The sequence below is a fragment of the Filobasidium floriforme genome (assembly GCF_021052385.1).
Source record: "Filobasidium floriforme strain CBS 6241 chromosome Unknown HD553scaffold_8, whole genome shotgun sequence".
Lineage (NCBI taxonomy): Eukaryota > Fungi > Basidiomycota > Tremellomycetes > Filobasidiales > Filobasidiaceae > Filobasidium > Filobasidium floriforme.
In genome coordinates, this window is record NW_025763629.1 from 534,025 (window position 1) to 551,967 (window position 17,943).

Sequence of the window (17,943 nt, forward strand, 5' to 3'; positions counted from 1 at the left end):
GCCCTATGTTGGCCGAACAGCTAGCTCGCCTTGAACGGCCGGTATGACGAAGGCGCGCCCGAGCACAGATCCATCCCCACCTGCAGCCCATCTAGACGATATACCGAACTCGCACAACACACCTAGCATCAATCGTGCGTGGGGTAGTCATACACAAGCTCGACTCGCTGCACGATACATACCTTATTTCTAGCAAACTCTGGTCCTTCAAGCACAAAAAGAGACGGCATCGCCGATCTCACCATAGCAGAGACCCACCTCCCAGAATGGACGCCATCAAGGTCGCCAAAGTGAGCCCTACCGGTATCGTCTCGGTCTCGAGCTAGGTGGATGGCGGCTGATCAGTTTCCGTATTATGCCGGTACTCTCGTATCAGGTCGAGGGTGTGCTACTGGACAAAGCTGGGAAACGATCGGAAGGAACTTTGCATCTCACCCCGCATCACCTCATATTCACCCTTCAGGACGGACAGGAAGAATGGGTGAGCACATGTCAATCGCTTGTTGACGGTGTATAAGATTGCTTAGATTCAACATGTTCGCCATAGACTCCTTACCCTCACATCACGACTCTCCATCGACTGCCTTCGACTCATTCTGGCCTCTCGCCGGTGTACATACGTACGAGGATGTTTGAGAGCCTGGTCTTTTCGTTCAAACGGGAAAAGGAAGCCGAGGACGTTTGGTGCAGCGTCAAGGATCTCTGTTTGGTCTGTGAGTGCAGATGGCATTGTTAAGCAGACATCAGTTGCCGATCCCCCAACGTACCGTTCAGCTTCGATGGACCAGCTCTACGCCTTTCATTATCGGCTCGAATCGCCAGCGGCATCAGGTTCGGGCTCTTCGACCGACACCCCGGGTCAGCTCTCATCTGGCACGTCGACGCCACACTCTAGTTCTAGCAACGGTTGGAGCGTCTACTCGCCGAGGGAAGAATTTGCGAGGATGGGAGTCGGTTCGAGAAGCAAGGCATGGAGGTTTACTGACATCAACAAGGATTATGTGGTACGTCCCGAAGACAACGACTGAAGTGTGCATGTTCTGCGACTCACGTTGGAATTGTTGATGCTGGTGACAGATCTCCCCAACCTATCCGGCCAAGATGGTGGTACCGTCCAAGATCTCGGATACCGTTATCGCTTACGCCTGCAAGTATCGAAGTAAAGGAAGGATCCCGGCCTTGTCATATTTGCACTGGGCGAATCATGTAGGTTTACGGGAGAGGAATGGGAATTGTTCCGGTGGACTGATCCCCTATCCTGCGCTTCAGGCCTCGATCACGCGATGCAGTCAACCGCTCGTTGGCCTGAAGAATAACCGCTCGAATCAAGACGAACGGTTGATCGAGGCCATCTTCTCGTCACACGTATCGCCCGACACCGCGTACGCCCCTCCGAGCGGAGAGTACGGTGGCGGCGGGTATGGTCTCCAGGCATCCGGGTCGTCCAAGGCCATTTCTACATCCGACTCTGCCGGCACGGTCTACGGAGCGAACGCAACCAATCTGATCGTCGACGCCCGACCGACAGCCAACGCCATGGCCAACGTCGCGACCGGAGCTGGTACGGAAAACATGGAGTATTACAAGATGGCCCGCAAGACATATCTGGGCATCGAAAACATTCACGTCATGCGAGACTCGCTGAAAAAGGTCGAGACGGCGTTACAAAGAGCTGAGCAGACGGGCATGATGGATCGTCACCTCCTTCGGCGGTCCAACTGGTTGAAGCACATTTCGGCCATTCTTGACGGCGCTCTGATCATCGTCCGCAATGTGCACATCAATTCGTCACATGTCTTGATCCATTGCTCGGACGGATGGGACAGGACCTCGCAGCTGTCCGCGCTCGCCCAGGTCTGCCTCGATCCGTACTTTCGGACGATCAAGGGGTTTCAGGTCTTGATAGAAAAGGATTGGGTATCTTTCGGACACAAATTTATGGATCGATGCGGTCATCTATCACCGGACAAACTGGATCTCAACTCGGCTGTCAAACCGGAAGACGAAGAGGAAGAGCGGGGTGAGGCTGCCAAAGCTGCACAGGCCTTCTTCGGAGCGTTCCAAAAGCAGTTCACACCATCCTCGCACCACGTCAAGGAGACCTCGCCAGTCTTTCACCAGTTCCTCGATTGCGTCCGGCAGATGCAGAGGCAGTATCCCGAGCGTTTCGAATACAATGGCAGATACCTGGAGGACCTGTACTACCACTTGTACTCGTGTCAATTTGGAACGTTCATTTCCAACACTGAACGTCAACGCAGGACGCCTGGCGGGATTGACGACGACAATGCCAGCCTGTTGGTAGCGAGCAAACCGCCCATTTGCGAGAGGACCGTGTCGATCTGGGATTTCGCAGCGACCAACGTGGATGCGTACAAGAATGCCTCATACGATGCTACACTCGACAATCCTACCGGTGACGGGGACATGGGCGTCCTCTTGCCCAATCCGAAAGACGTCAGGTTCTGGTCCGAGCTGTTCAAGCGGGGAGATGAGGAGATGAACGGAGCCAGACAGGTATTACAGGAGCAGGCTCAGGGAGTCGAGGTCCTCGGTCCCATCGGAAGGACCGAGCGAGACCCCGTTGTCGATCAAGCTCCGGCTACTGTGGCCAAAGCGGCTGCCATACTCGGTACTGGAGGACAGGCGTCGGCTTCCGAATTCAACGCGACCACGGGAAGCATTTCGCGGAGCGAATCGCCTGCGCGGAGGGACACGGCGGATTCCTGGCACAACGTTGAAGCATCAGCCATTCCTGCCGCACCGACCCGAAGAAAGGTGGAAACGAGCCATGCCTCGGGTAGCCAGTCTCCCAGTAGTCGAGCCAGAGCGGGAGGTTCGGGATCTTGGGGTTGGTCGAATTTCAGTACGGGCGCGTTGACGGTACTGCAAGGAGCTGCGAAAGAATTGTCTGGGGCGGCCAAGGATATTCGAACTATCGGCGCCGATGCGTATACGAACTTTGCTGCGAACCCTGAACGTACACCCCGCGACGCCTGGGATCGACCATCGGTGCATACGAACCCTGCCAGCAGCCTTCACACGAACGGCGGATGGCCCGAGAGGCGCCCCGCCAATCGCATCGTTAGCGAGTCCAACCCTTGGGCCGCCCCCGACACTCCCATCTCGGCCGGAACCACTGCTTCCATGCGGAGCACTGCCATCGACCCCGACACGATCAATTACATGCGTTCACCGTCCGAGACGTGGGGATCTATTGCGGATCGACGCGACCGGGCGAGACCGAGTGCCGGTCTCGGAACCAAACTCGCCGAACTCTCCGTCAGACCGGCTTCTCCACCGGTTCCACACAAGGAACACGGGCGACCCGAGGTATCCTCGTCATCTTCCTGGGACCCGCTCGGGGCAATGTGATCGCTTGTAGCCGCTTGTATCATCTTGCAGTTGTATAGGGTGTCATACCGGATTAAAGTGAATAGGTACCAGCAAGTTCGAAGACTTTCACCGGGACTTTATGAAGCGGTATGCGTGAGTAGCGGCACACCGTTTTGGCATCTGTGTGGCAACAATCGGAGCGAAGGCTAGGCGCTGGTTCTTGCCCAAAAACTGAAGAATTTGGAGCGTTTGATGAAGGACGAAGTGGACGATACTTTGGACGGGACTAATTTCCGGACCGAGAGCGCCAGGATTGTTGAGGTGGAGAATGGTAAACCGGACAAGGAGTACAGGGCAAGTGTACAGATCCGGATCAATGGTGATGATTCCGTTGGTGCGATTGGAACCATCTCTCGGACCATGACGTTCCCCTTCCGAAAAGACGCAAAGGCAGATGAACATGCCGAAAAGACGGTATCGCAGATGCGCCCATACGGTAAGGATTGAGTTGCAGATCTTGCGCCATGTATCACTTCTACTTGGGATAGTCTGCTGGACCTGTTGACCCATTTGATACTCGCCTATTTGTTGCAGACGAGTTCATCGCCGAGGCACAACGCAGGTTCACCCCGACCAGCCCGTTAGAGGTAGATAGTAGAGTTTCCACCAGGGATTTCTGCGGGGTCACCGGCTATCTGTCCAACACTGATGGAGGACCTTCGACACGTTCGCAAAGTGGAAACAAGGCCGCCTATTTTTATATCGAGTCTTTGAGCGTCCGGACTGTTTCGGGAATGTAGCAGACTTGATCCGCTGGATTGCGTTCCCTTCCCTCACCGATGGCCTCATGATGCGTGTACGAGCTCCGCATCGATTCTGACAGCTCTCGTGATCAGACTGTCGACTGACCAAGGACATCTCCGGAAGGTTCATCGTCTATATGCTGAGTCCGCGCGTCAATGTCGCGCAAAATAGATGATTTTATCTCGAGATCAGGCAAAGCAGATGGGGATTACTAGGAGGTGGGTCGAGACGAACCGCCCTGGTAAGAGCGCCCACCATTTGTTTAGACTCGATAACCAGGACCGGGCAGAACAAGCGCCCAAGATGTGACAAAGGTCAGGTATCGCGCCTGGAGGATTGAACCTCTAGCTCGTAGCACTATCTGAATGTGTTTCAGGTCCTCGCTGTGAATCAGCATTGAATACGATAACCAAAGGGAAGAAGGTGAAGAATCTCGCTAATCTGCAAATCGTTGGCACTGTCTATCACTCGTTCGCACGACTGTAACTGGAAACGAGTCATGAGAGTGCAATACAGTCTAAATACCAGTCACATCATGAATGACAGCGATCAAGGCAGAAAAATACTAATGCTATGCGATGCACATGATTTCAGCGACATGACCTTGGGGGTTAGGATTATTTCATCGTGCATTGCACGACTTGCAAATCACATGTTATAGAGAAGACCGGATGACTTGATGATATCGTCAGTATGACCGACTCAAACATTATTGTGCGCAACGTTGTATCAGCTCTTGTTGAGATCAGATCACCACAGTCCTGGTGTGGTCCTGGACGAATCACTCCAACAAGCCACACATCAGGTATATCGGATCATCCGCAAGCTCCCAATACTCTCGCGTTTCGTGGTTTTTAAGTCGCGACTGAGCATTATCTGAGCTAACAAAGCGCTGGCTTGCCCACGGACCACCTGGCAGACCAGAGCTTTAGCTTACGTTGGCTGTCATGTTGTATCGCAAAGGCCCTGAGGATAATTCCAGCAGGGAATCCACCGGCACGATGCCATTGTAATTGCAGCAACATTTCCCGTCCGATTGAAAGTAGGGATTCGAAGACTTCCAGTACATCTTATCATATGAGTAGTAACGTATGCATATGCTCACGTGACTCCTGCTTTGCGTAACAAGCGGCAAGTCTAATCATCATCATCACCGCACCGCCTATCATTGTGAAGTCATCGATCTGGGCCAGTAGTATTAGTAGTCACAAAGAGCTCGTCAATATCATCGTACGCTACGTACACTACTACTACTACTACTACTACTACTACTACTACTACTACTACTAGCTACGACTAAGATATTATTGCTACCATTACTTTCACCCTCATTGTCGATCATCGATTTGGTTCCCTACACCCATCAGCAACAACAACAAATACACACGCATCACTATTCTATCATGTCTACCGACAAATCGTCCCTGCCCAACGAATACCTTGAAGACGACCCGTTACTGCTGTGGTTGCAAGACATCATTGACGAACTAGATGGCATCATGAAGACGAAGCATGATCGCGTCGCGGCAGTCAGCCTACATATAGTACGAGATGACGTTCAGAACATCTTGACGAGCTACAATAAGCTCGCTATGACCTTGACCCAAGAGTACGCCGAGTCTACAACAGTCGTTCTCAACGAGATTGCCGAGGCCCATGCGGTCGTCATGAAGCTCCTTCGACTCGACCTTCGGAACCTTATGCAGCAGATCACCGTGAAACCCCCGGCCTGGGTGACTGCAAGCCAGGAGCGATATAGACAGATGCAAATGACCGGGAGCAATACCAGCCTCAATGCTTGCCAGTGCATGCATTACTGGGATGTCGCTATAAAGAGTCAAGAAAGAGGGCTCAACGACATCCTCCGAGATGCCTTCGGTCCCGAAATGCCATCGACCGACAGTGGATCTTCCTTGCATTATCAACATCAAGAGAAGCTTCTGGCCGAGGATTTTGGGCGGGACTTTCTAGGATCGGGAGCTGAGATTCTTCGACACAATGTCGAGGACATGATCAAGCAGGGCAAACGGATGAAGGACGGGAAACGTTATAATACGACTGTGTATGCCAACGTCATCCCTATCCTACAGTCGTCGGGATCCGGAAAGACCCGTACTGTCGCTCAACTGGCCGAGAAGAACCTGGGCCTGCTCGTCTGCGTAAGACCGGAGCACGTGGACCAGACCCCATCCTACCCGCCAAGAGATGCTAAGGTGGCCAAGTGGCTTGTGCAAAGCGGCGACATCTTCGAGAATACTCGCTCGATAGCTGTATGGTTGATAGCCATGGCTGAAGAATTGACACGCTTCTACGAGACTGAGTTGCGAAAGCACAAGTCGCAGTACGGTGCGGAGCACGATCGGTCTTCCTTTATCCTCCGGGTAGGACAACTCTTATCCCCAGCTTACACCCGGCTATCTCGTCTATCGGACGAACGGGACGTCAACGAAGAACACATTCGCGCAATCCTGCTGGACTCGATCGACGTCAAGGCTTCGATGTTGATGAATCAAGAACGCTTCAGCCACCAAAGGTTTTCTGCATCGAATCCGAAACCTCAAGGTCCAAAGAGTCCGGTATCTCAAAACAATATCGAAGCGTACCATTGCGGACAATACTTCGCAAAACCTATCAAAGACGCCTTCCAGAAGCTAGCTGGATGCGTTCAAACCGAAGGCGACGAGTCCTTCTTCCATCTTGCGATAGACGAATGCAGCGATATGGGTGGCGGATTACATATCCTGCGAAGACTGTGGAGTTTTATCACTGCCAACAACTGCTTCGCCTTCCTATTGGACACAACTACTCAGATTTCGTTGACCTACGGTCACGAAGCGATTAGCTCGTCATTCCGAACCTGGATCGGTAACGCCTTACTTCTTCCCCCATTCATCAACTTGCCGCTCAATCTGGCACTTCATGAGGTCAAGCACTATCAGGATGTGCTGAAGGGGAAGCACAAGGCATCTCACGATGAGCTGGAAGGGTGGCTTCGAAAGATGGGACGCCCTCTGTTGAACGACAATCGTCTCGTAAAGGAGAGCCGTCAAGGCAAACAACACTTCGACACGGAGAAGCTGATAGAGAAGATGATTGGAAGGACTGGACCGGTCGAACTGTACAAAAGTACGGGCGATCGAACGAGTCTGAGCCGGACGATCGCTCTCCTCTCGAATCGCGTGAAATTGACCTTGGTGGGCCTGTCCGGAAACCCCCTCAAGTTGAATAAGAAGGACGTCAGCCCCACGCTCGGAGGTCTCGCCGAAGAGCTTGTTGCAACATACATGGGCCGGCTCAAAACTGTAGGGCCGGGAGGGGAGTTGATCTCCATCGTTGCACCTTCGGAGCCATGGTTAAGGTTCGTCGCCAGATCGATTGTCATCGTGGCGTTGTGATCGCCTGTCTGACCTTCTTCCTTCTGCTTGTTAGTCTGGCGGCAGCGCATGTGTTTCGAGACGACCCAAAGCAACATTGGTCATCAGCTTTCGATGCGATCAAAAAGGTCCGAGCAGATTACAGTGTGGAAAGCGGTGACGTCGGTGAGGAGATCGCTTCCATCATTCTGCATATTGCAGCGGATTTCTCTGTCGATGTCGATAGCAAGAACCCTCTTCAGCCTATCAATTTGCAGTGTTTCCTCGACGCACTCTACGGGGATGGAGCCAAGGTTCCGGAATTCCACGACTTAAGAACTTGGGCAAAAGGCTACTGGCTCAATTTCACGCATTTTCTGCAAAATTCACAACGGTTCGAAGCGGAAAAAAATCGGCTTTCAACTGCACAACTCGCAGAAGCTTGGACTCGACGAGCTGCTATGAGAGGGGCAAAGTACCAGACCGGGTGGGATCTGCTCCTAGTCATCTACCGCAGCGACGAAAGGCCAACAGGGACCGATATGTTCGACCCCAGAAGACTATCGCTATTACCTATACAAGTGAAAAATCACGAGATGGGGGACTCTTCCGGGTGGAATGCGGATTTTGCTGCAACAAGCACGGAATCAGAGGACATCGAGCTTCACCCTATTCGATGCACGATTTGGTTCGACCTCCGAGCGACCTCCTCGACTTCATCCCCGACCTCTGCGTTGGCCCCGGTCGAGATCCAGCGCTGGAGTCCAACTTCCAAACGAATGCAGAGAAAGCGTCCGCGTCAGACACGTTTACATTCTTTGTTCCGGGGACTCGAGGGCATCAATGCAATCAAGTGTCTTGAGAAGCAAGCGCGAAAGGACATTTCTCTATTGCTTGGACGTATCCCAGTACCGGAAATCAAGCCCTATGTTCCTGGTAATTCGGGTCCTTACATAGCCGAGGGACTTGGCCTGTTTGAATATCAGCATTAGTCATCGTAACAACAGCTTGCCAAATCGATCTTTAAATTTGTTCTAGTACTTCTGTCATGAAGAAAAGATGTAGATGCCATTGCAGTATATTCACGCAAGTATGGTCATTCAGATCGACGACTGAGCCCATGCTAATCGAGAGATAGGTAAGTATCGGGAGATCCATATCTTGGTGGTTCATTTGATGGCGCGCGACATTGATCTCGACACTCGATCGCCTCAATCACCCCTACGCTCACTAGCTACCATCACGAATCGATCGCCGTCATGGCAGCAACAGATTCGTAACCTCTAGTATCAATATCCCAGCTCAGCTCATGCGACGCTCGTGAAACCTAGTGGCGCGCGTCACCGCTGTCGCTTCGCAGCACGATCCGCTATTCGAATTGACAATGGTGATGAGGGCTGGGAATTCGACCGCGTGTACCGAGTCTGGAATCCGCTGGCGTCTGGATCGCTACAAAATCACAATTCCGCTCCCCACAACCCCTCCACTCCGGCCTCCCCCCGCAACCCCTTGACGCTGAGGATGGGATTGGTCAGGGTCGGCATGGGGCACGAACTTCTCCGTACAGTTGAGGTACGTCAAGTCTGCCTGCCCTGAGCATGGGGCCGTTGGCGTTTAAGCGGCTATTCTGACCGGTTTATCGTGTACGCAGGCCTGGCGTAAGGCGTCCCACGGCTCCATACAATTCCCACTATCGTTTCTGAAGTCGGCAGAGCGTTATGTCATTCTGTGCCATGTGATGCGAGAGTGAGTCGGTTCAGAAGATAGCTCATTACCACCGTTGATTCTGAATCGTCGATATGACAGTCGGCTATATCCTGCAGTCGCCGATAATAAGCAGCAGAATCGGGGGGAGACTCTCTTGGTGATCCGGCAGATACCTACAAACCCAGAGTTGTCGGCGCTCACGGTTGAAGACAGGTCTGGGGGCTATACGCTATTTTTAGTGGCAAAGCTCAACGTCAGCGTCCGATCCGGCTTTACGTCTTGGACGTTAGTAGCGGAAGACGGACGAAAGCACTGCTTCGTTACCAAGGGGGAGGTGAACTGGGAGGTGAAGTGATTGTGTCGACCTGAGTGTATCAGTAGTTTGGCAAACGAGACTGTTGTTGCGCGGACGGGGGATTGTAGACAGGCGTCTCCAATTTATGTGATAGAATACGAAACAGCAACGAACAGCAAGGCTTTGAGCTGAAACACGGGCGTTCACGCTACGTGCCACGTCCGTACTAGTACCCAAGGCGACGACGGCGACGCCTTTCCTCTTTCTCCTGCTCGTACTGATCGTACCTCCTTTTCTCAGCCTCTTCCTCTTGGTATCGAGCCTCCTCTTCCGCTTCTTGCCCACGTCGCAGCCTGCGAGCCTCTCTGCGTTCGGCTTTCTCGTCCTCCGCTTGTAGTGCCTTCTTGCCTTCCTCGTAGTCATCGTCGATCCTCTTCATGGCGTACATGCCCGCACCTACGACTGCCGCAGCTGCAGCCGCCCTCTTCCAGCTAAACCTGCTTTCCTCCTCCTCTTCCTCTTCCTCTTCCTCTTCTCCTCGGCGCTCTCGTCTACGAAGACGACTCTGCTCCTCGTCGCCCCGGCCATATCGGTCATAGTATTCTTGCTGCGCTGAAGTCCGCTTCTCGTCGCGCTCGCGGTACGATTCGTCGTAAGTACGTCCATCGTAAGATGGGTAGTCCTGAGTACGATGTTCACGAGATGAGTGCGGTTGCGTCCTGTAAGTGCTAGGCTCCTGATACGTCGGATCATCTCCACCTTGATCAGCGTACACCCAGGACTTCGTGCTGTTCCCCCCATAGCGGCCGTCGTGATCGTGGTAGCTACCGCTTCTTTTTGAGTCGGAAGGCATGTCGTTCGAGATGTCGTGTGAAGAGGGTTGTTTGGAGTTCAGCTGATGAAAGGGAATAGATCTTTGTTGGAGGGACATTGCAGACTCTCAGCAGATCAGTAGAAGTGGACTTTTGAATCGCCCAGGGAACGGCGCCTACTTATACTGTCGTAGCCCGTGCGACCGTTGTGCACACCCCTAACTCGTTTGTTGAGCGTTGGCCTTTCCTTTGATCTGTCCCCTAACGCTTCCGTTGTCGTGACGCTCTCCCTTGACGTGACGAGATCAATCCCGGATCCAGCTCCTTTATTCTTGAATGCCACTCCTTTCTCTGAGCACAAAACGTAAATTTCTACCCCTTTCTCGTTTCCCAACACCCGAACCTGTTCGCTGCGGAATCATTGATGTCATACAACCGGGTTTGATCCTCCTGTCTCAAGCTACACTCATCGGGCTACCTATCCTTGAACGCGAACTCGAATCGCCTATCCTCACTGCAGCTGATCCTCGTATTGCCGATGTCTTTCCGTTCCCCGCCTTGGTCTGAACAGGGATGTGTTCCATACCGCTCGTACCGTTTGCTGCCAGCGCGCCTAGTGGCATGATGGGTGGCAGGTTGGAAGCAGTGAAGAACGACCTCTTCTTTCGCGGACCAGTAGCAGAGCTGCCGGTCGAACCTAAACGAGCGTTGACATCGACGAGCGAATTCGAGTAACCCGATACGATCGTCTGCTTTCCTCGTTGTCGACCATTCGTTCGTCCGGTTGTACTGCCCATGGACACCTTGCCGGTCCGTGCGCTCACGCCACCTTGTCGTTTCCGTCGATTCGAGCGACCAAACGCCGTGCCAACATCCGCCGCGTCGTCCTCGCTGTCCATCGGCTCCTCCTCGTCATCCGACAACGCATCTCCCGCCGTCCTAGCTCGGACGATATCTGCATTCATTTAGAATGAATCAGCAAGGCACCTCAGTCTGTTCGACAAGCAGGCTCACCTCTGATCTTGCTATCCAGCTCAAAGTCGACATCGTCGTCCGGAACAAAGCCTTTTGTCGACGAGCCGATCGCTTGTCCGACCGAAGCGCCCGGCACAGCTCGAATCTGTGAACTAGGTGCGAATGGCATCGACCGCAGGTTCTCGATGATGCGTTGTCTGGAGTCGAAATCAGAAAGTTTAGATCCGGGTTTGCCTCTCGATTCGAAAAGATGCGGGACTCACTTTATGTTCGAGAGGTATTCCGTGCTGTTGTAATCGTCCATGTTGTTCTGCAACACCTCCAGCTTATATCGTGGGCCGAAGTATTCCATACTGCGATGAGACATGCACCATTAGCAATGGTGACTTTTGCAGGTCCCCCCTGATCCGGACTTACTATTCGTTATATGGCAAGTTCTCGTCCAGCTCTTGCCCGCACATCACGGCCGTCTCGTTTGTCCATGCTCGGGCCACATTCTTCCTGTAGAGTAGAAGTCCAAGTTTGAGTTTGCGAGAATGCTTGCGGAACGGTCGGAACAAGTAGAGCTTACGTTGTGTATCCACCACCTCCAACAACAATTGTTGGTAATCCAAACTTCTTGACGAACCTCGCACAAGCCGCATGTCCTGCGAAAACCGAATCAGATCAGCCGATGTTCCATGTTTATGAACACGATGCTTCCCGTTCATTGCTCGACTCACCCGCCATAGACAAGTTGAAACAACCGAGCTTGTCTCCTGCTAATGAATCGGCTCCGCATTGTAGGACGACCGCTGTCGGCCGGTACCAGTCCATGATATGTTGAATGACCTGTTCGTCCAAGTCCCAAAGATGAACCGATTCACATCAGCTTTGTACTACTAATGACATCGAGTTCTCGCAAGCAACGCACCGTCTCAAAAATGTCCTGATAAGCTTCGTCGCTGATCCCATCTCGTAATGGCACATTCACCGCGTAATTCTTGCCCGCCTTGATCCCGGTGTCCTGCAATACCATATTCAGAGCATTTGTGCGTTAGACAACGTTTCTCGGGTAGGAATTCTCATCAGTGGACAGCCTCACTTTGACATCCCCCGTTCCAGGGAAGTAATCTCCAAACTTGTGGAAACTCGCCGTCATCACCCTATCCGTCGAGTAGAACGCTTCTTCCACCCCGTCCCCGTGATGAATGTCGATATCGATGTAGAGCACTCGGGGGTGATGTCTAAGAAGCCATACATGGAATACAGGCAATCAGCTTGTGAATCAAACGGACTACTGAGCATTTATCTTTATGGCTCACCGGAGCAGCTCCAATATCCCCAACACACTGAACACGAATACAACCGAATCAAGATCAGCGCCCATCCTACCGGTCATGTGCCATCCCCAATATTGATCGGAACCCTGACTCACATGTCGTTGACGTAACAGAATCCACTCGCCTCGGTCTTTTTCGCATGATGCAACCCCCCAGCCCAATTGATCGCCACGTCTGCTGTTCCTCGGTTTAGTCGCTCGGCAGCTCCTGTAGTATGGAAAATGTTGATCAGTTGAGAATCAGCTCGGTCTTGATTTACGTTTTGATTTCGAGTTCGAGATGAAGGCGGCAGGATTGGGGAGATGTAGACGAGGAAAAGTGAAAAGCGGACGAACCGATAGATCCTCCAGCGGAGATGGAACAGAATTCAAAGACGCCCTCGAAAGCTGGACAGTCTTCCCCGGTCAAACCTAGAATGAACACGAGCAAAATAACAATTTCGGTCAGCTTCCAAGTCTTCAGAACAAACGATTTCTCAGTCTCTCTTCCTGCCGGCCGTGACTATGATCGCGATCGTGATTGCAATCACGCCCACAACCCCGTCTCCCACCACAGATGATCTCGCGAAACCATAGACAGACTCGCGACTTCAGGCCCCCGGTACCAGACTCACATCGCACCCCACCGCCCGTCATCTCCTCGACCGTCTCAGGAGTAACAGTCTCCAAGAAGTCGATATACTCGTCCGAGTGGAACCTGGTCAACTGGGTCTTGTTCGCTCGGGTTGGTCGCTGCCATGATACGGGGATCGGACGGAGGTTAACAGAAGATGGTAGGGTGGAGTATTGAAGATCGACGTGAGATGCGGTCCGGATGCAGGTGACAAGGCGAAAAGACAGGTTTCAAGATTAGCTTCTGCAAGGGAACCCAGCGAGACAGAAAGAGGCAGACTCACGTAGACGTCCATATGTTCCAACAACCCGTAATTCAGAACCAGATTATGCGTCATCCTCATCCGATGAGGTTTCATAGGATGTCCGATTCCGTATGAAAAGTTCCCCACATCGTCTGCGAGACGGGGAAGCAGGTCGATGGACGAGCGGGTAGGTGAGGAGGTAGATAGAGGTCAGTTTTGGTGGGTAATGTAACGGGTAAGACGAGACTCGGGGATGGGTTGGCTTACGGTCGTAGTAGCTGTGACGGAGCGAAAGCGAGCGAATACATTGACACACTGTCAGTCAGGTTCAAAGTAGATTGGAACCATCTGCAGCTCGAAAAACGTACTAGGCTACCCGTTTACTACCCTTGCTAATCTCATTGCCGTTCACGTCCATGTCAACGTCCATGGTGGTCTCTTTGACGTGAGTCGAGCCGCTAGCATTTGTTGGCAGCATCGCCGGCTCCGAAGCGTTCATGGTTGAAGTTTCCCGGTACTCCGTGGTGAGAGAAGAGACGAGAAGGAGTAGTGGTCTGTAGGTAAAAGACGGTAGAGGTCCTGTGTCAAGGGCTAGATTGCGTGTGCTGCTAGATCGCTGTCTGTTTGAGCTCGTTCCTTGCCGATCGCAAGATATGGCAACTTCTTGATGCTCCAGATGAATCTATGCTCACAATCCAGCCGGTTTGTATTGATATTGACGGTGGGGGTTTTAAGAGGGGAAGGTGAAAGTTGCAAAGATGTATTAGTAGACCCGTGAGGTGAGGTTAGCTGCTCGACCCCTCCCCTCGGCCCTAGCTCGAATTTACATCCGCCACTAGCATTATCGCTTACGTTATGGGTCTACGTTATTCTTTACGTTACGTTGTCCCCCCGCTTCCGAGCCAGTCGTGCTAGTCAGCTAGCAACTATCTGACTCCTCACAGGATCACAGGTTCATGACGTCGACGAGTCGTCGACGTCCTCGTCGACGTCCTCGTCGACGTCCTCAGCCTAACTCTACTAGCTACTAGATATAATTTTTACAGGCTGACTGGATCGGATGCCCGCCACTGACGATGCACGGACGTCGACCCTAGGCCACCACAGGATATACTAATAGTCTCGCAAGAAGACGCGACCCCTATCTCCCCTCCCCTTCTCGATCTCTCCTCGACCGAACTCACGACCAGACTTCCCTTACATCGTCTACGAACTACAAACACTGGCCCAATTCTTCATTCATAATACAGAGGTGCAAAGAACAACTCTCCAGGTCTGTTCGTGACCAACGAGTCCGTCTATCGAGAACTTCAAACGATCCGGACCGGACCGGTTGAAACGAACATGACGACCTACGATCCCACCCCCTCTTCCTCCCCTTCGTCTCTCTTCTCTTCTCCTCGGGTACTACAACCGCCCTTTCAAAGTCCCGGCTCGACGAGGAGAAAGATCGCTTCCACGGGTATTCAACAGGATGACGATCTCGCTACCAGCACTACCAACAACGTCAGAGTGCAAGGAAGACCTCGCCGGGAGAGCCGGAACGACCTGTTCAGTATGGATTGGAAGTGGAGAGGACAAGCTACGGGGACCGAAGTCGATCCGAGTCTGAGTGTGAAGCGGGAGGAAGTCGGTCAAGTTGGCGGTCCAGGGGAAAGGTCTGGATCTGGGCTGTTCGGGCTAGGGATCCAGGCCATAGCAGGAACTGGAGCGGGCGATCAGGTTGGGCCGCCATCGTTGGCGGCACCCTCATCCTCGTTGCTCCCCAGCCCAAATCTTGTCACACCCAGGACCACCTGCACAACCCCAGCGAAAAGCATCAGGACGGCAGTGCTCGACTCCCCCTCTCCTCCTTTGTCGTCCTTGCCGTCCACTCCGGCCCCTATTCGTTCGGGTCCAGGCCAGATCGAATCCAGCCTCGCATCCAACTTCGATCTCAACCTGGATCTGAACCTCGACACGAACCTGGAGATCGAGCTCAAAGTCGACCTCCTCAGCCGTCGTACTAAACTCGGGTCGGGGAGGTATTCGAACGTGCATCTGGGTAGGTTCAGGTCGGCTCTGAACGATGATGATACCAACGACAGCAGGAACGACGAACAAAACAGCGATAACGATCAGAGCAAAGCGAGTGCATCAATGAGAGAGGACTTGCCGGACGAACAAGATGGGCTGAACAGGACCGGCTGGAACATCTGCGCCATCAAGGTATTTAACGGGGATGAAGAAGGATGGACGATGGCTAGGAAGGAGAACGAAGTCGGAGCCAGGCTGTGCCGGGATGACGGGTCGAGCTCTACCAGTTCCCTCTGGGGAGGAGAAGCAGAACAAGGCAGGGTATTGAGGAGGTTTGGGCTGGTCAGGGAAGACCAGGTCGGACAGGAAGAAGACCTCGAACACACCTTGAGGCAGGCAGGATTGCTTACCGGGTTGCATTCAAGGAATGGATCTGGATCTGGGTCCATGGTTGGGTCTCCACGACCGAATGTGAGCTTGAATCAGAGTAGAGACGCAATCATCAAGGGCTTGGACGCCCTGGGAAGAGGGTTGCCAAGCAGGTTGATCTTGAAGGAAGAGGAGAGGCGGATCGTGAGCGATAGCAACCTTGTTCAACGCGGGACCACGCCGGCGCAAGGAATCCGAGCAAGAGGGAGAAAGAGCCTCGGTGGGGATCTCCCTCGTCCCATGCTCATCCTCGAATACCTACCTGGAGGTACGGTTGAGGCGTTTGTCAAACGCTCCCCGGATAAGGTGGACGTCGTTCTTTGGACAAAGTGGTTGAAACAAGGTCTCCAGGCGCTCGATCGGATGCACCGGAACGGGGTCGTGCATTGTGATCTCAAACCGGCCAACTTGTTGTTGGACGACGACTTGAACCTGGTCGTCGCCGATTTCTCATCGAGCGTGATCATAGCGGACGAAAACGATCCTCCGACAGATGGGATCGGACGAGGGACCCCGCCTTACTCGTCCCCCGAGATGGTCGACCCTTGTCCTACCCGATCGTTTGGGTATGCCAGCGACGTCTTCTCCTTCGGGGCGACCATGTACTCGTTGATCACCGGTTGTGAGCCGTTCCGAGGTGTCCGGTCGATCGAGCTCATGTGGAACGTCAGGAAGGGCAGATTTTGGGAGTGGGAAGAGAGGGCGAGATTGATGCGGGTCGAACGGGTCGGGTTGCCAGTCACGCCTACTAGTACCACCCCCGGATCGGCTAGCACTACGATGACTAGGACGGCGTTCGCGGTGGCCTCGCCCCCGTCTACGTCCATGAGCATCGGACATGGTTATCGCCCGAGCACCAACGTCAAGTCCAACTTCCACACCAAGAACGATGGAGTGCGACGGACGGGCAGTCTGAGGGAATCCGTCCTCTCCGAGCATAGAAGCTTCGACCGCCCGATATTGCCTCGGATGAGCTCGAGCGAGTTGTTGATCGTCACACCCGATACCAGCCCTACGAGCGTGTCCCATCCCCACGTCGTTGGCAACACCGGCGTCGGCGTCGATGGGAAAGACGCTCGTGATCCCGCTAGAGACCTATTCTCTTTGGCTTCCCGTGAACAGTCGCAAGGACTGGACGACCCGGCGGACAAGAAGGAAAAGGCCAAGACACTCCGAATCGATACGCGGTTGAGCAACTCGGTCGCTCCCTCTGCCCTGACTCCCTCGCTCTCTTCTTCATCGGTGGCGATGATGCCGATAGAACCGTATTCCGATGGAACGCCAGCGATGGTACACCTTAACGGTTTGGACAGGGTAGACGAGTTGGTCTGGAGGATGTTGAAGAGGATGGTCGATCCGGTAGCGGAGAACCGGGGGTCGGCGAGGGAACATTTGGACGAGATGTTCGGGATGACGAATTTATAATGCGTAGGTGGAAAGGTGATGTTGATGTGTAACGTTTGTAGACAAAGGAGTAGACGTAAGAAAAACGTTGTATTGCAATGAAATATGATCGAGCCTGTACCAACGATGCCTGACGTGCAATCAGGGTGTAGAGAAGAGGTGAACGTTCGAAGAGGGTGAAGGTGTAGAAACGGATAGAAACGAAAGAATTCGTAAATATCTGTGCGTATATAAACGCCATTTTCAAAAGTCGATTATCGGCAGGGTTCGATGCAAACGTATAACGCACTCGCCTTTTACTAGTGCGCTCCGTGTATTATGCCCTGATGCCGAGTTCGAATTTCTTTACACCACTTTATTTGTGGACTTTTACCCTTTTTGCGCTGTTTGAGGCTTGGGCTTACGTAACCAGCTTGAGTTTCTGCTTCCGGATGATCGCGATATGAGATTGTCGCTCTGTGTCGTCGGCAAGCTCATGCTTTCGGCGTTCTTGTTTGTGTAGCCGGTCTCTTGTACATCCGTATCCTCCTCGAGTCTCCCGCACCCGGTGTATACCAGTGTTGTTGCACCGCCCAAAGTGCAAAGCTGTCGCTCACCACCTGACGTTTCAAGTTCGCGAGGCGCCGGATGCAAT

The 17,943-nt window shown here is 53.1% G+C and overlaps 6 protein-coding genes across 6 annotated transcripts; 4 read left to right on the top strand and 2 right to left on the bottom strand.

Annotated features, from left to right (window-relative positions):
• Positions 1–142: 142 nt before the first annotated feature.
• HD553DRAFT_218006 (phosphatases II) lies at positions 143–3,419 on the top strand. The gene is made up of 6 exons (XM_046177212.1): positions 143–290; positions 377–481; positions 548–713; positions 775–1,004; positions 1,078–1,206; positions 1,270–3,419. Exons 1-6 carry the CDS (start codon positions 267–269, stop codon positions 3,373–3,375), a joined length of 2,760 nt encoding a protein of 919 aa, XP_046037478.1. The 5' UTR covers positions 143–266; the 3' UTR covers positions 3,376–3,419.
• Positions 3,420–3,482: 63 nt separating this feature from the next.
• HD553DRAFT_218015 (uncharacterized protein) lies at positions 3,483–4,180 on the top strand. Its single transcript, XM_046177213.1, has 2 exons — positions 3,483–3,832; positions 3,931–4,180. Exons 1-2 carry the CDS (start codon positions 3,589–3,591, stop codon positions 4,134–4,136), a joined length of 450 nt encoding a protein of 149 aa, XP_046037479.1. The 5' UTR covers positions 3,483–3,588; the 3' UTR covers positions 4,137–4,180.
• Positions 4,181–5,383: 1,203 nt separating this feature from the next.
• On the top strand, positions 5,384–8,888 carry HD553DRAFT_309693 (uncharacterized protein). The gene is made up of 3 exons (XM_046179736.1): positions 5,384–7,498; positions 7,570–8,631; positions 8,728–8,888. Exons 1-2 carry the CDS (start codon positions 5,544–5,546, stop codon positions 8,483–8,485), a joined length of 2,871 nt encoding a protein of 956 aa, XP_046037480.1. The 5' UTR covers positions 5,384–5,543; the 3' UTR covers positions 8,486–8,631; positions 8,728–8,888.
• A 786-nt stretch (positions 8,889–9,674) lies between these two features.
• Positions 9,675–10,534, bottom strand: HD553DRAFT_218099 (uncharacterized protein). The gene is made up of 2 exons (XM_046177215.1): positions 10,488–10,534; positions 9,675–10,409 (listed from the first exon to the last, which is right to left on the bottom strand). Exon 2 carries the CDS (start codon positions 10,346–10,348, stop codon positions 9,722–9,724), a length of 627 nt encoding a protein of 208 aa, XP_046037481.1. The 5' UTR covers positions 10,349–10,409; positions 10,488–10,534; the 3' UTR covers positions 9,675–9,721.
• On the bottom strand, positions 10,347–14,204 carry HD553DRAFT_218030 (uncharacterized protein). Its single transcript, XM_046177214.1, has 16 exons — positions 13,829–14,204; positions 13,728–13,738; positions 13,500–13,612; positions 13,218–13,335; positions 12,940–13,014; positions 12,700–12,811; positions 12,587–12,613; positions 12,367–12,508; positions 12,196–12,288; positions 12,005–12,113; positions 11,854–11,929; positions 11,700–11,783; positions 11,546–11,635; positions 11,322–11,479; positions 10,488–11,262; positions 10,347–10,409 (listed from the first exon to the last, which is right to left on the bottom strand). Exons 1-15 carry the CDS (start codon positions 13,957–13,959, stop codon positions 10,763–10,765), a joined length of 1,839 nt encoding a protein of 612 aa, XP_046037482.1. The 5' UTR covers positions 13,960–14,204; the 3' UTR covers positions 10,347–10,409; positions 10,488–10,762.
• A 244-nt stretch (positions 14,205–14,448) lies between these two features.
• HD553DRAFT_309699 (uncharacterized protein) lies at positions 14,449–17,429 on the top strand. The gene has a single exon (XM_046179737.1). The coding sequence runs from the start codon at positions 14,805–14,807 to the stop codon at positions 17,328–17,330; it is 2,526 nt and encodes an 841-aa protein (XP_046037483.1). The 5' UTR covers positions 14,449–14,804; the 3' UTR covers positions 17,331–17,429.
• Positions 17,430–17,943: the final 514 nt, after the last annotated feature.